General features: G+C 48.9%; 1 protein-coding gene across 2 annotated transcripts in view; it reads left to right on the top strand.

Moving 5' to 3' along the window:
• Positions 1–15,499, top strand: part of plpp3 (phospholipid phosphatase 3) — a 40,465-nt gene extending 24,966 nt beyond the window's left edge. For both annotated transcript variants that reach the window (XM_080860679.1, XM_080860678.1), the window contains exons 5-6: positions 7,278–7,454; positions 14,365–15,499. In XM_080860679.1, the coding sequence (XP_080716805.1) occupies positions 7,278–7,454; positions 14,365–14,493 (306 nt within the window). In that variant the 3' untranslated portion in view covers positions 14,494–15,499. The remainder of the gene's footprint in view (positions 1–7,277; positions 7,455–14,364) is intronic.
• Positions 15,500–16,058: the final 559 nt, after the last annotated feature.

Raw genomic sequence — 16,058 nt, forward strand, 5'->3', positions numbered from 1 at the left:
GCTTATTTACCTCACCTCAGGCAGTTTTACCTTGCACAACCCCCAAACAGAGTGTTAAGATGGGAAAAGAGGGGGGAGGGGTTTGGGGGCTTTGGGACTTGGAGCAGATGTGGCTAAGCTTGCTTTAGTTAATGTGAGAAAAGGAGAGAGAGAGAGAGAAAGAGAGAGGGGAAGAGAGAGAGCAAGGGAAAGAGACGTTGCCAAGAACACTGAAAGTGGAGACCCTGGGAAGTGCACGTGGACTGTGGGTCCTGCAGGACCCTCTGCAGTTACAGCCGCCCTGCTAAGGATCAGACTGCATTGACCCTAATTCTCTCTGAGTTGCAATTAAACTAATGTGTGAGTTTGACAGCTGCGCTGCTTTCAGCTCAAGCTGGGCCACTAGTCCAGTCCAGGAATTTCTCCATTCCTGAGAGCGTAAAACGGAAACTAAGGGAAAATCTGGCCCTGAAACGCAAAGTGTTTTGTGACACAAACAATAGTCTTTTTTACCATGTCGTGTACGTTCACATTGCACATTGACTGGGTATCGACAAGGAAGGGGCAAAGCCAGCACTTGCTACTACACAGGACCACACACACCACACATGGTGGACCGGGCCCAGAGAATGTTCTCCCTCCCACACACAAAACACACACACACTCATTGAAGCGCTTGTGTATTTCACAGCATCTGCAAGCTTGGCCTTACACACAGGCTGCTGTTCCTCTCTCCTTCTCTATCATCTTCTCTCTCTCTCTCGCTCGCTCTCTCTCACTCTCTCTCTCTCTCTCTCTCTCTCTCTCTCTCTGTCTGTCTCTATCTATCTATCTTTCTCTCTTATATCTCCCTCTCTCTCTCCCTCTCTTTCTCTCTCTTTGCGGCGGGTACTCGTGGTTCCCTGGCTCGGTGCTAAACGCTCCTTTGTCTCCAGCCCAAGTTCCCTGAGGCAGGACCAGGCCTCTCTCATGCCCCTGCTCTGTGTCTCCATCAATGGCTCAGGCCCTGGTGTGGTGTTGGCATTTAAGCAGTGAAAGACACAGAGATTACAGCCCAGCAGTAAAGCCTCAGGGACAGACAGACAGTGAGAGAGAGGGAGAGCGAGAGAAAGAGAAAGAGAGAGAATGAAAGGAGCGATAGAGAGAGATAATGTTGAATTCTTGGCTAGCGTTCTGCTGGCTTACATCTATGATCACATAAAGCTCCTGACTCTCACTCTCAAACATAGACAGGAGCCTCTCTCTTCTCTTTCCATGTCAAACATAGACAGGATCCTCTCTCTTCTCTCTCCGCTCATGTCTTCCCACTGTTTTCATATGTGGCTTTCTCTTTGGCTGAGACACAGCAAGCTCACTTCTTGTTGTGTCTGCGAGTCTTTAGTAAAAGCTCAATGTCATAATTTCCACCCTTTGTTGAGACTGTCATACTGATTGCTTTTGTAGCTGCACTGATACATACGTCTATATGTGAATGTGTGTGTGTGTGTGCGTGTGCGAGCTCATGTGTGTGTGTGTGTGTGTGTGTCAGAAATAGGGGCTAGTTGTATAAAGCGAAATGATTCAGTGGGCTTGAATAATAAACTACCAGCAGAATTCATTAGATAAACCCCCACATGAGTCATAGAGTGACCGTCTGCACTACATTGTACAGGGGTATTTCCCAGCATTCCATCAGTATTCATGTAAACATGTGCTGCAATTATTCACCATTCATTCACCATTCATTTTAACATTTTCATACCATGTTGTGTTACTAAGGATAACTGTCCTTTTGCTATAACTTCCAGGCTAGTGGGCAATTTGTGATGACGCTTTGTGTGGTTGTGCTACTGAATCTGCTTCGTTTCACCAATCAGGTTTACTCTAAATGGGGTTTCTGTGCGCCTGTGTTGAGTGCCTGTAGGCTAGCATCGGGTCCGTGCTGTGTGCCCTTACGCTGTTACACAACTCTGCAGCCAACCGCGAGTGGACACAGATGTCAAAACATGGTGACGACGGCCTTGCGCAGTGCTGTGTAGGTCAGGGCAGCGGGTGCTCCTGTGGGCACTGCAGTGGGTATTTCACCGGGTATTTCCCGGCCTCTCCGTAACCTCCAGCCTGACAGCTCTAGAGTTCTGCAGATGGGCTCTGGTTTGGCTGTACGGAGTACAGGACGGAGAAGGAGGGGTGGTGTGGTGGTGGGAGAGTGTGTGTGTGTGTGTGTGTGTGTGTGTGTGTGTGTGTGTTTGTGTGTGTGTGTGTATGTGGGGGGAGAGGTTGGGGGGGGGGGGGGGGTCTCTAGAGTGTCTCCATAGTGCCCAAACCGCACGGTGACACATTAACCGCATAGTGCTGAGGTTTCCAGCTCGCCGTGGCAACAGGAGGAGAGCCAGCGCAGCGGCTGGAGTGTGGGGAAGGCAGAGAACGAAAGACATGGAATAAAGAGAAAAGGAGAAGAGAAGAGAGGAGGCAGCCCCAGAAGTACCGATGCAGAAATGAGTGGAGAGAACCAGATGAAAGGGGAAGACACAGAACAGAGTGGAGAAGGGAAGAGAGTTTGGTTCTCTGGAACTACACATACTACTAAAGTAGAAGTACATGCTTTCCATATGCTCACTCATTTAGAGAGGCTAGGACCTGCTCAGCGACCAAAGCTACATGAAATGAAAGGAGAGGAAATAAGAGGAATCAAAGAGCAAGGACATTAGATGGGAAGAGAGGAGGTGGAGACAAGAGGAACTTTGAAAACACAGGAGAGGAGAAAAGGCTGTCTGTCCTCAGCAGCCACAGTCAAGAACACAGGAGAGGAGAAGAGGCTGTCCTCAGCAGCCCCAGTCAAGAACACAGGAAAGGAGACGAGGCTGTCTGTCCTCAGCAGCCCCAGTCAAGAACACAGGAGAGGAGAAGAGGCTGTCCTCAGCAGCCCCAGTCAAGAACACAGGAGAGGAGAAGAGGCTGTCCTCAGCAGCCCCAGTCAAGAACACAGGAGAGGAGAAGAGGCTGTCCTCAGCAGCCCCAGTCAGCCAGAGATGGCACGGACCGCTGGACGGAGCTGGTCAGAGCTGGACGCATGGCTGCTCGATCTCACTTTGAAGTTGCTTGTTTTACTGGCCACTTCCTGGTCACTGGTTTTGCTTTCTCTCTCTCTCTCTCTCTCTCTCTCTGTCTTTCTCTTTTGTGTTTCATTCAGTTCTCCGCTCAGTGTGAGCCAGAGAAATGAAAGCAGTGTCTGGTTCATGTAGTGGCGAGATGTCTCCCACTGATTAGAGAGCTGAGCAGCCTTGTCTGATTGATGGCGGTGGGGCTGTGGTGAGGCCTAGCGGCTGATCCTGGGTCAGTCCAGAGGAAATCCACATAAAGCAAAGCAAAAGGAGAGCCTCTGACACATCTGACGGAATGCTTTGGCACAAGTGCATCACTGAGTCAATGTCTATTGTTTATGGCGCAATATCATTGAATAATCAATACTGGATGTTGTCTAAGAGTGGTGAGTGAAGAGAGGATTCTTTCGTTTTTCCTGCTTTGTGTTTTCTTTATCCATTCATCTCTCTCTACCTCTTTCTCACCCCTCCGTCTCTCTCTCTCTCACATCACACTCACCTCACACACGCACACACTAACACGCGGTCACCAGAACACAGAGAGAGAGACACACAAAACCATTTTCCATGTCTGCCTTGTCTTTCCTGGCCTACTCTCTCGATCCTCCTCTCTTCCTGCGGATGACACAAATATTTATCTGTTCTTTTGGACCTCTGTCTGTGCGTGGCAGAGCCTGAAGTGAACAGAGCCAAGCCCTCCCGCAGCAGGGTTTGGGTACATGCCTTTGAAGCGCCCAGGGCCTCTGTCACCACCACCACCCCCCTCCACTCACACACACACACACACACACACCCCACAGGGACACAATGGCCCTTATCTGTACACCCGTCGCTGTACTACATCTTCGTGTTGTGTGCCTGCAGACATTGGCGTCGGTGTTGCCGATGTTGTCAGCCAATGCAGGTCTGGCAGGATAACGGCGCCTGGCAGCGCTTTGTCACTCGCCTCTCACTATCACCGTCCCCGGTGACACCTCTCAGCTGGGATGTGGCCACCTGACCTGCCAAGTGTTGGCTTTGATTCCTGCCTTCGAGTCACACTTGTGCTGTCTCTTCACTGCGAGATTAGCGTCTGCACTCAGTACTGTTGGTATGAGCTCCAGTGTGGGGGCGGGGGTGTCTGTCCCTCTCCCCCCATTGTGTGGAGCATGCATGGGATGCCTCGGATGAGCCTTCAGGGGACACCTCCAGGCTTGGATGGGTCTGGATGGGTATAGAGAGCTTTGGAGGCCCCTTCACACACAAACCCCCCCACACACACACACACACACCTTTTTTCCGACTGACATCCATCTCTTCGCTCTTTCCTTACGGCATTGTTTTTTCCGTTGGCCCCATGTTTATGTTATGGGTGAAAAAAGATCAGGAATGTCATGGCTTTGTCTTGTGAGGGCTCGAGGGTGGACTAGAGGGGTGTGGGTGAAGGAAGAAAGGAAAAAGATTAAGGTCTAGAGATGTACAACACTCTCTCGCTCCTTTTTAAGACCCTAATTATCCACTAATTCAGAGAACAAAACATCTCATCCTTGCCACGGCTAATTTGGATATGGTTTTGTTTTTCTTTTGGTGTTTCTTCAGAGTTCTTTGGAGACCTGTTCTTGGACTAGAGTACAGTGAGTGCCAGTCTGCATTACACACATCTGCAGGCCATGCAGAACAGAACAGAGCATGCTTTTCAGAGTAATTTGTTCTCACTACCAGTTGGATACTTTGTGCGGTTGATTTGAATCATGTGAGAGGAATTAGATGGTCTCATAACTTTTTCTTTTCTCATGTCCTCGTGTAATTTGGTAAATAGTCACTTCAATGAATGGAGTCCCAGACAAAGACATTCTTTAGTAATTCCTCTGCAAACCGCACTACTGTGGGTTTGTGTGTCTCTGCCGTATGTTCGCTGCGTCTTGGGAACCCAAATACAAAGGCTTCATTGACACATTTGTTTTCAATAATGCTTATTCCCCGCAGACAGCATGAGAAAGAAACTTGCATTGCAATTTGACAGAAGAATATGCTGCACTGTTCAGAAAGCTTTCCAGCCCCCAGACAAGCTGAGTAGCTCAAAGGTCGAGAGGCAGGTCACATCAGCGCAGTTTCAGAATCAACCAGAAGAACATATCACCGCAAGCTCCAATCACATCGCTCCTCCACTTCCCCCTGATGTCTAGTTGCGGGCTGACAGTCTGTGGAGCTCCAAACAAATGTGTGTCAATTTCAGTTCTTCAGGCTGAATTTAAATGTGACCCCCCCCCCCCTCCCACATACACACACACACATACCCCCCTACACAAACACACACACACACACACATACCCAGTCACACACACACACACTCCCCGGCCTTTCCCTCTTTGTGACTGAGAGTCTCTGTTTGGGTTTGGTGTTTCTGACGACACTGATAAGATGCCTGTGCGTCTTCAGGGGAGCAGTCAGGCCACTCGGCCCCTAACTGCACGGGGCTGTAGAGAGGCATGTTTGGGGTTTTTTCCCCCTCTCCCCTTCTCTCCACACTAGCGTAGTAGGAGATAAGATAGAGATAGGGCCAGTTGGCCTGATTGTTGTGTCTGGCAACTCAGATACCAAGAGTAGGCCTGTGGCAGTGTGTGTAGATCAGTCATGTCTGATGTCACATCTCCACAGTGGTGGCTGAGGTCAGAGAGAGGTAGAGATGAAAGGTGGTGGTGGTTTGCATGTGTGTGTGTGTGTGTGTGTGTGTGTGTGTGTGTGTGTGTGTGTGTGTGTTTGTGTTTGTGCAGTGTGCAAATGAGACACAGGGTATGTGAGTGTGTATGTGTATGTGTATGTGTGTGTGTGTATGTGTCTGTCATAGAGGAGGATGAAAGCTTGGGCGGCGAGAAGCTGGCAAACAGAAGCGCGGCGCTCCCATTTCCCCGGTGGGAAAATGCATTTCCCAAGCATCCTTTGGGACAAATCCTTTCCTCTGCAAAACGGAGGAAAGCACAACAATCGCCATGGCTGTTGCTGCCGTGTCTTCCAGGAAGACAGACCTGACCTTGTGCACACCTTAATCGGGAGAGGCACATGACAAGAAGCTCGTTATGGAGCTCTCTATTGTTAGGCTGAGCCGAAAGGCTCTTTGGTCTTTTTGTGTGTGTGTGTGTGTGTGTGTGTGTGTGTGTGTGTGTGTGTCTGTGTGTGTCTGTGTGTGGGGAAGTAGATGGGTGTACGACGTGTGTGTTAGAAGTCTGAACACATTACGTGGTCGGGGGGGTTGAGAGAGGGGTTGAGAGGGGGGGGGGGGGGGGGGGGGCTGTTGGGTGGGGTTGCTTGGCTCCATTCTTTCTCCACCCTCTACACCAAAACATCCCTAAACATCCCAGCATGCCTTGCACAGGAAGCTGTGGTGTATGCATCTGGCAACTTCAGGCAGAGTAAACACGGGAAGCGAGCGAGGTCCTTGATTGACCTTGAGCCGACACATCTTGAACTCTTTGTCTCGCCTCCCCCAGTTTCGGCGGCCCGCCCTGTTGCCCCGGTGTTCACCTTGGCAATTCCCATATTGTCCTGTTTTTCCCTCCATGCACAGGGATTTTAAACACTCGTTAGCAGAGCTTGAAAGAAAATAAAAAAAAGTCACACGTGAATGTGGCGTTAGCCACAAAGAGAGGGAAAGACAGAGAAAGAGAGCTAGTGAGTGATAGTGACAGAGAGGAGAGAAAGAGAGAGAGAGAGAGACAGATGTTTGAAAGAGTGTTGAAAATGGACCTGCATGTGTTTTACCCCTCTTATAGTGACTCTGCTGTTTGCACAGCTGCCAGGGTAGAGTATGTGTTCAAACTGCCAAAATCACTGCTTTGTGTCCCTCTGGCTTGAACCAGACTGTCTGGACTACACCAGACCCATGTCAGGAGGAAGTCAAAGTGTGAGTGTGTGTGGGTACATGTGTGTGTATGTGTGTGTGTACATGTGTGTGAGTATGTGCTTCTTGCAGGTGCAATGTGTTCAGACTGCTCAGACAAGCAGAACACAGTGTGTGGGTACATGTGTGTGTGAGCAAGTGTATTAACATTAGCATTCAGTATACATTTCGAGGTCCTTCTACAGCTATACGTCTGTTCACATTATTCTCCTTGTGCTGACCTACACCACTGACCAACATACCTCCACAGAAATGCCAGAGACCATGTGTTGCTTTAAACGTATACATTTTGTCTGTATTAATGTATATTAACTCTCCTCCCTCCCTGCCTCTTTCCTCAGTTTTACCTGCAATCTCGTTTCTCGTGGCGTGGGGCTCGTCTGCTGCGGCCGCTGCTGCAGTTCACGCTGCTGATGATGGCCTTCTACACCGGCCTGTCCCGCGTGTCCGACCACAAACACCACCCTACTGACGTGCTGGCCGGCTTCATTCAGGGCGCCCTGGTGGCTTACTGCATAGTGAGTGGACCTCTCTCGATTACTTCACTAAGGAAATGTCTGCTCTCTCCCTCCTTCTTTATAGTTCTGTCTCTTTGCCCCCTCAAGTGTCTCAACTTCCCACACCCACACTTCTATTCTTCTCTTCTTCTCTTCTCTTCTTCTCTTTTCTTCTCTTCTCAAATCTGCACAGAGCTCCTCTTCTTCTGTTAATCTTGGATAAAATGGTTGTTAAGTCAAGTTTACATGTCAATGCTGCAGTGGCCATGTGATACGTAATACAGATATGATAATAAAACATCTAATAAGCACTAGTGTTAGTCCCTGGATGAAAAAGAACCATGAGATCCCTAGTACATCCCTGTGGCCTGCAATGCCCCCTCCTCCTCCCAACCCTCCTAAGAGCTGACATGTTCAGGAAATCAGCGCTCCTCCCAGCATTCAGCCATTGTTCCGAGAGGTACACTGTTTGGCTTGAGGTTTGGCTTGTGCCTTCTCCCATGGCGAACTCCAAAGACGTCCTTGAGTAAGAAAGTTCTCATCATGTTCTACGGCTGAAGTGAGGATGGTAAGAGAACTGAAACTGGTACTGAGCCATAAAATATCTTTGGAGCTTCTCCAGGACATTCTCCACAGAAACCCCACCCTCCCCATCCCTCCTCCTTCATGAAATTACATAGCCAGCCGAGTGGAGAAAATCTGATTCGCTCCTAATCAAAAGCACATTGCCTGGAGCCTTCTTTCAACTCTGCCGTGGAGGTTTTTTTTTAACGACAGTGAATGTGTGTGTGTCTAAGGCAACAGAAATGAGTGTGATGGAAAAAAAGGATCGTAGAACCCTCCACTTGTGACACACATCGCGGTATGAGCTGCCAGACGATTTCAGCAGCCATTACAGCCTCACTAAGCTGGATGGTGCCGAGGAAAATTGAATTTGGGTGAAGAGAGGGAGAGAAAAAAAGACGTAGAAGGTGAAGAAAGAGACGCGGGTTAAAGAAACGATGGAGAGCTCAGCCTTTAACCAAAAAATTAATTACGCTGTTAATTATTTCGGTGTGCCTCCCTTCCCCTCCTCACCCATTGGCAAAGACGTTTTATCAGCCTAGCAGACTGTGGTCCAGTGATTGAGGGAACATTTGGGGGAAAGGAGAGGGTGACAGGCCTATTAAAATCTCCAGCCCCCCCGCCAGCCCCCCAATCACCACCAACCAACCAACCAACCATCACCAATTCTCAGCCCACCCCCTCTACAACCACCCACCTCTACACTCTGACAGGAGAACCGAAACACAAACATGGAAATCGTTAGCCCCGTAAAAACGGTAAAGTGCTTTCACAGAGGCTTCCTTTGGCGCCTGGCAGCGCTAGGCAACACTTGGCACTGACGATGACGCTCCCTCACCAGGTTGATTTCTGGGGGCAGCGGTTCTTGGCAGGCAGGGTCGTCTTTTTTTGCATGTAAGGCTAACTGCACCCACAGAGCGTGGGCCCTGATGGATAAATTACCCTTTAATCACACTGATTGCATGCGCAGTCTTTTATTGTGTTACTGAATTGCATTAGCTGGAAATGAACACACTTTCTGAGAGCGCTTTTGTTTTGAGTAGAGATGGTCTGCATGGGACTGTGGGATGTGTGTCAATGCCAGGAGCTGTTCATTCTCAGAGCTTGTTTCTCGTTTCTCGTGATTCACTTAGGAGCATTCCGGGATAATTGCGACACTTTAAAAAAAATGAATTGTGTGCTCAAGTGGGTTCAGCTGATGTCTCGTGCTCAGGCCAGGGAAGAGACAGGAAGAGAAGTGTTGTTTGTCTCTGTCTCGCGTCTTGTCTTCCCAAAGAGTACAGCTTTTTTTTGCACCATCTTGTTTTGTTTTTGTTAGTTTTTCTTTTGTTTTTGTCACCAATTTGAGTCCTGAGAATCCTCAGCCCCCCCCCCCCCCCCCCCAAACCCAACAAAAATTCCCTGCAGAGTGCAGCCAAACCAAGCCCTAGTTCCTTTGATTTTATTCTTCGATCGCACGTTTGGGAGCCACTCTGCCTCCCCTTCCCAAGCCTTCCCGAGCATCAGTTCACATCTGTGAGCACTTTGGAGGCTCAATTAAAACATCACTAATAACCAGAGAAAGGTTTCAGGAGTAGCCTTTGGGGAGACAGCGTAAAAAGCTGCATGGCTGCTGAACAAATGAAAACACACACTAGGCCGTCTCCTAGAGCTCCAGACCTATCCATCACGCACTGAGGGCAGCCAGCCGCTCAGCAAATCTGGGCCTCCTCCTCCGATGACCGTGGCATCACACGTTGGACGTCACAAGAATGACGGCTTACACATCGGCGTTCATTTCAGCCACACGTGTTTCAAAGGGTTGTTCTGGAGCGTCGGGGTGTGCTTGGCAGTTGTGAGTTTTGGTGCCGGTGGTCAAAAGCGACACATTTTGGTAGAGCGGTCCAAACGAGAATGTTAACGTGAGCTCAAATTCTTCTTTGAAAAACCACTGATGAGAGAACAGAGAACCCTCCAGCTCCTTACGTGAAACACATTGGGCTGCCTAGTGATCTTAATAAATCTACGATTCAATATTTTGTATACAGTACGTGTGTACTGTAATCAAGGCGATACGTATTGAGTGTATGTGTCTTTTTTTTTTTAAATCTAATTTCAGGAAAACCGTCATAGTACGAAGAAAACACCACCATATGCATAAACTCGGTACCAAAATCGTTGTACAAATATATGCATTCAGAACAGTGGGATCTGATTTTGCATTCCCCGCACTCGCTTTGACATCATGCTGCTTTTTGTCTGAGAAGAGGGGAAACTAAAACTACACAAAACTACATAATGTTGCGATACTCAAGTGTATCAATATTTTCTTACACCCCCTAGTGATTGAGGAGCTCCATCGGAATGTTTGGGCCCTGGGTCTGCGTCACCTGGGAGAGAGGGCGGACACGTCCTCTGGCATTTCCTGGTTTGGGGGAACCATGCCGGGATAAGGGGTCTTTTCGTCAGCATTGGCCCACTTTTGGCGGCGTGACGTGAAATGGGCTGACGGGTGAGCGGGCGGGTGTGTTGGTTGAGACTGGGGTAGTTTCCTGCCACGCAGAGGGCAAGGCCAGACAGCAGGAAGCAGCTGCACCGCAGGACTAGGGCTCCCTTTCCTCCCTATGTCCCACCTAGCATGGCCGGCCATTTCATATATACACATACATTTACATTAAGTCATTTAGCAGACGCTTTTATCCAAAGCGACGTACAAGAACAAGACAATCAAGCTACGAGGCATACATACTTACATACAAACATACACACCGGTGTGCCAGTTTCCATACACACACACAAAAACATGACCCACACACACCCACACATGCCAGCGTTTCCATACACAAACATATGTGCGTGCACACAAACGCACACTCATGCTTCCTGACCTTATAAGTCCCATGATTCCCAAGGAGCAAAGGGGTCATTGTCAATCACTGGGCGTGAGTTCCTTCCAAGATAAGAGTGCCATGGCTAAGTGCTTCTGGTTCTTAGTGCTGCGGCGCGATAGCCCACTAAGATATCGTACTATCGCAGGTTTCCACATGCCAGTTCAGTTTTTTTTTCTTTCTTTCTTTTTTCCACTATGCTTCTTTTTTTATTGTCTTTCATACCAACGACAGCCACAACCTTCTGTGCTCTGGCACTCCCTAACAGTGGCAACTCTGCGAAGCCAGAAATAGCAAGCTTGCATTAATAACCAAAGCAAGCTTTATGGCGTTATTAACTCCATCCATGTTATGTGCTGGAGAATGTCTCCCTGGAGCTGCACTTGGTTGGTCTGGTCGCCTTGGTGATATGCCTCACTGCCTGAGAACAGCCTCCACCAACCACACACACATAAACATACGCCACACATAACAAACGCAATGAAAATTACACACACACACGCGCGCTATTGCTCAAAGACCAAAGACGTTGAAATAAGTGAGAGTCTACGGTACAGGACCACGCGATGCCAATCACACGATGGATATCTTTCAAACATGGTTAGTGCTTTCCCAGCATCACCTTATAACACATTTAATTGGACTTTATTTAGAAAACCAGAACAAAATAATAGCAATGATTGCTAGAGCATTACTGATTCATATTAACACAGGTTCGCCAATTTGCCCTATAAGATTCCTCCGATGGAAGCTGAACATTTGGAAACTGTCACAACAATAAGTGAATTCTAGGAGACATGAAACCTTGTGTTATCTGAGTGTGGGTTTAATAAGTAGCCAAAATAAGCCGAGTGACTCTCCTAAAGAGGCACAGGATCGAGTCTTTGTTGTGTTGCTTTTAACACTCTCTCGGCGACAGACAGGCTCCAATTCTCACTGGTAAACCCAGTCATTTCCTGCCCTTTCAAAGAGGCTATGTGAGTCAGCTGTCTTAAAATGTTCCATCTGCCGCATCGAGTCCCAAGCGACTCACATCTCTGAAACAGGAAGTGAATGTTCTTGGACTGTATTTATTCATTTTTAATTTCTTTAATGTGTAATATGGCATGGCTGTGACATCATCATCAAAACGTAAGATTCCTCTCATTAGTCACCTCTGGAGAGATGCCATCATGGCAATTAAACTTGGGGTGTGTGTGTGTGTGTCAGTAATGTACAATTCCACTCAGAAGTGGCCTGAAATCACCATGCTTTACTTCAACCCCTACGCAAACTTAAACTGCTAATAATAAATAAGGCAAAATTATGCCGAACCAGCTCCCCGATTTGCATTGTTTTCCAAAAAGTGTGGACTTGGTTTCATTAATTTGTGTATTCTTTGGACTAAGTAACACCCCTACCTACTTATCTATGTTGGGTGCATTCTTTCCTTTGACTTGGACAAGTTCGTGGCGGGCAGAGGTCCCTCTTACAACCCCAGACATTGTCAAGTGGGTACCAGAGACACTTGCCGTGTTTCCAGTGGGACGCCATAAATGAGCGTGCACTGTCTGTCTGCCCCCCACCCCTCCTCCCACCCCTCTGCTGACTGTGCGTTTGCAACACAATGGCTTGTCTGCCCAGGGCAAAGCCCCTCTCACATCCGAGGTCTCAAGACAGGAAACTCTCTCACGGCGTGATAAGGGCTTCATCGGCAGTGCAGAGGGCCGGATGTCGGGGGTCATCTCTCATGACTCAGCGTATAATGCGCGAAGGCCAGAGGTCACTTCTCCCCAAACCCACCGCGGTAGGAAAATGAAGCCGCATCCCATACTCTTAGAGGCGATTACTCACGCGACGCCTCATTTTTCATCCACTCTGTCTTCCTGTCTCTCCTTCACTAGTCACTCTCCTCACACACTCGCCTACTCACAGTCACTTACGTAGCCTATCAAAGACAAATGAGCCAGTGACAGAAGTCCCTTTTTACAAGCCCAGTTTACTGATGTCATCATGATCTATACCCCCAGAATGTCATGATCTAATGGCACTGATGTGAATGAACCCGCTTACTTGGAGCCTCCATTGGCTTCTTGTCAAAGCCATTCCTCCATTCCCTCCCGGTTGGATCTGTGTGTGTGTGTGTGTGTGTGTGTGTGTGTGTGTGTGTGTGTGTGTGTGTGTGTGTGTGTGTGTGTGTGTGTGTGTGTGTGTGTGTGTGTGTGTGTGTGTGTGTGAGTGTTTGCGTGTGTGTGTGTGTGTGTGTGTGTGTGCGTGCGTGCGTGTGTGTGTGTGTGTGTGTGTGTGTGGCAGAGTAAAGCAGAGAAAATGGCTTTGAACGGCTGCCTCTACTGGGGGGGTATGTGTCGCCCCGACAGCTGGGGGATATATTCCTGCTAACCGCTGAAGCCTCCCTTCCCTGGGGAGGCTCTCATAGCATGACGGCTCCCAGTGTGGAGAGGGGCGAGACCCTGACACCGTCGCTCCGAAGAGGACAGCCCTATTTTTGCCACAAGGTCTTGTCAGCTCTTGGCATGGACTTGGCAATGCCCAGCTGACGTGTGGCATGGAACGACAGGAAAGCAGGAAACATGGCTGAATTTGTTTTCCTCTATGTGTGTGTGCGTGTGTGTTTGCTTGGATGTATGAATGTGTGTGTGTGTATGTGTGTGTGTGTGTTTCGCACCATCAACTAGCTCAGATGCTTCAGTGACATTTACAGAGCAAACAGGGCACAGCTGGTTGGCACTGCCAGGAGTCTGAACCCTCTCAACTGAACCCGAGCCAGAGAGCCCCCCTTCAATCCACCGCACAGCTTTGACCACCCATCCTCTTCCTGCTGGCTTCTATTTTAAGCTGCTGGGAAAGGCACCAAACCTTAAACACAAAGGTGTGGATGAGTTGTTGATGAATGGTCCGCATACCTCAAGGTCCTTTTCCAAACCCACTCGGAGCGGGTCGGGCCGGGTCGCTCACATCTCCGAGGAGTCGTCTTTATGAGCCCACTTCCTGTCTGACACTCCCCTGGTTTCCTGTTCTGCCAGTGATGTCATCAGTAGGGCTCCAAACAAAAAAAAGGTTGTGGTGCTGGAGGAGTCCCCATCCTGACCCTCCAAGACCTCCCACGCCACACGGCAAGAGGGTGACCTCATGCGCTCGCCAAAAGGGGTGAAGACAAATAGGGATTTTTTGTTTTGTTCTCACGAGTAAACTCACGGAGTTTGTAAGTCATGATACTAACGTGTTACCGCCGTGGCCAAAAGCCCTCACTGTGAACAGGGGTGAGGTCAGTGGGAACATGCCCATTGAGTTCCCCTCTCGTTTGGCAGAGGGCTTAACTATGACATCCACCATATGTGACCCATGCTTCTTACTCACCCTCTCACTATGTACAACAATGAGGAAATGAGCTCATTATCAATCAGCTGTGACTAGTAGTGGAGCCCATCATGTCTCTGACACCATGTCTGATTCTATTCTTTCTTTCTCTCCCTCTCTCTTTTTTCCCTCTCTTTCTCCAGGTCTTCTACGTGTCCGACCTTTTCAAGCCCAAAGCGAAGGCCGCAACCCCACCACCATCCCCCATCAAGAAGGAGCTTCTGCCTTCGGCGGACATCATAGAGCGGAACAACCACCACAACATGGTGTGAGGGAGGCGGGGGGGTATGGGGCCCCCATGCGAACCCACCCCACCTGAACAGCCACTTGTGACGTGATGAGCAGCACTCCACCTTCACCCCCCTCCCCACCCCCCACGAGCCGCTCATTCTTCACACTTGACAGTAGAATGTAGGGACGAGAGACAGAGACTATTCTTTGACATCGAGAACTCTTGTATTATAATTATTGTTATTGTTATTACTATTTTTACATTTGAGCCCGTTATTAGTGAAAGAATGAAAGCAACAACAAAAAAATGAAGAGAAAATCAAACAGCTAAACAAGACAAATGAATGAAATGAATTGAAACATGAACTGAAGGAAAGAGAGGAAAACAAAACAGAGATCCCCGGGGAAAGTGTGGAGGGACGTTGTCGAAGTACTTTGCCGAACGGATTCCTCTAAGCCGAGAGTCGTGGCTACACAAGAAAAAGGGGAGAAAGGCTGACAAAGGAGTCAAAATCTAAATAGATTAATAGATGGATGGGTGGATGGATGGATGGATGAAAGAAAAAAACTATGGAGAATGTGCCTGTGTATCTGGTCTCTGTCTTCTTTTGGGGCGCACGACTGGTTTAACTGAACTCATCTCTCCTTCAAGGCCTTTCAGTGAATATAGGACAACAAATTCCTTAGCTCTAGGAATGATACTTTTTCCTGCAATGTTACTAGCACAAATATATTACCAATATAAAGAAAAGTAACTTATAGCACTATATCCAAGTTTATTGTCAATTGTCACCACTTGCTACTTGAGAAGGTTAGCTATACGAACGCTTGATGATACTGATGAATTAAATGGATCCCCTCTGCGGCGGCATTCGAGTGCCCCTGGAGTAGCCGAGGAGACCTGCCAAACGACGATAAATGAAAAATGATCCCATTACAAGGACACTCATTTTAGCGATCGACTTTCATCAGGCTGAACATAGCTATTCTGACAGTGGCCCTGAGTTAAGGGAGGATGTATTTTGAAAAGAAATGGAAGGGAGTAAAAGGTTGGGAAAGGGGGGTGGGGGGTTGGGGTGTGGGTTACTGGTGTGTGTGTGGGGGTGGGAGGGGGGTGGTTGGGTGGGCAGGGGGAGGGGGGGGGTCATAGCTGATGCCCATTCTCCACAGTGCAGAGGGATATGGCTGTGCCATCTCATTAGGTGGGGGAGGGGTTGTAGAGTTAGGGCGAGGTTGGGTGGAGGGGTTGGGGCAGGGGTGTGTGGTCTGTCACCCTGTTCACTGACGGGGGTGTGTGTTATGCCTCCCGTTGGCTACACTGGCACATTTTTGTGGGGTAAGGGAGGGGGGGAGCCCCTCCCGCTGGTTGGCAGGAGTTCCCCCAAAGGCCCCCCCTACAGGTCACTCTACGGCAGTGCAGTTGTGTGTCACTCAACATTTGCACCACTTTTTTGTGCCCCTTGTTGGTGGTGATGTTAGTAAGCTTAACAACCCCAACCCACCATCCCCCAATCTATGTCTCTTTATTTTGGGCAGGGGAAGGGGTCGGGCTGGGCTGGGCTGGGCTGGGCTGGGCTGGGCTGGGAGGGTGTAGTAGGTTGGCCAC

The sequence above is a fragment of the Sprattus sprattus genome (assembly GCF_963457725.1).
Source record: "Sprattus sprattus genome assembly, chromosome: 2".
NCBI classification, from domain to species: Eukaryota; Metazoa; Chordata; class Actinopteri; order Clupeiformes; family Clupeidae; genus Sprattus; species Sprattus sprattus.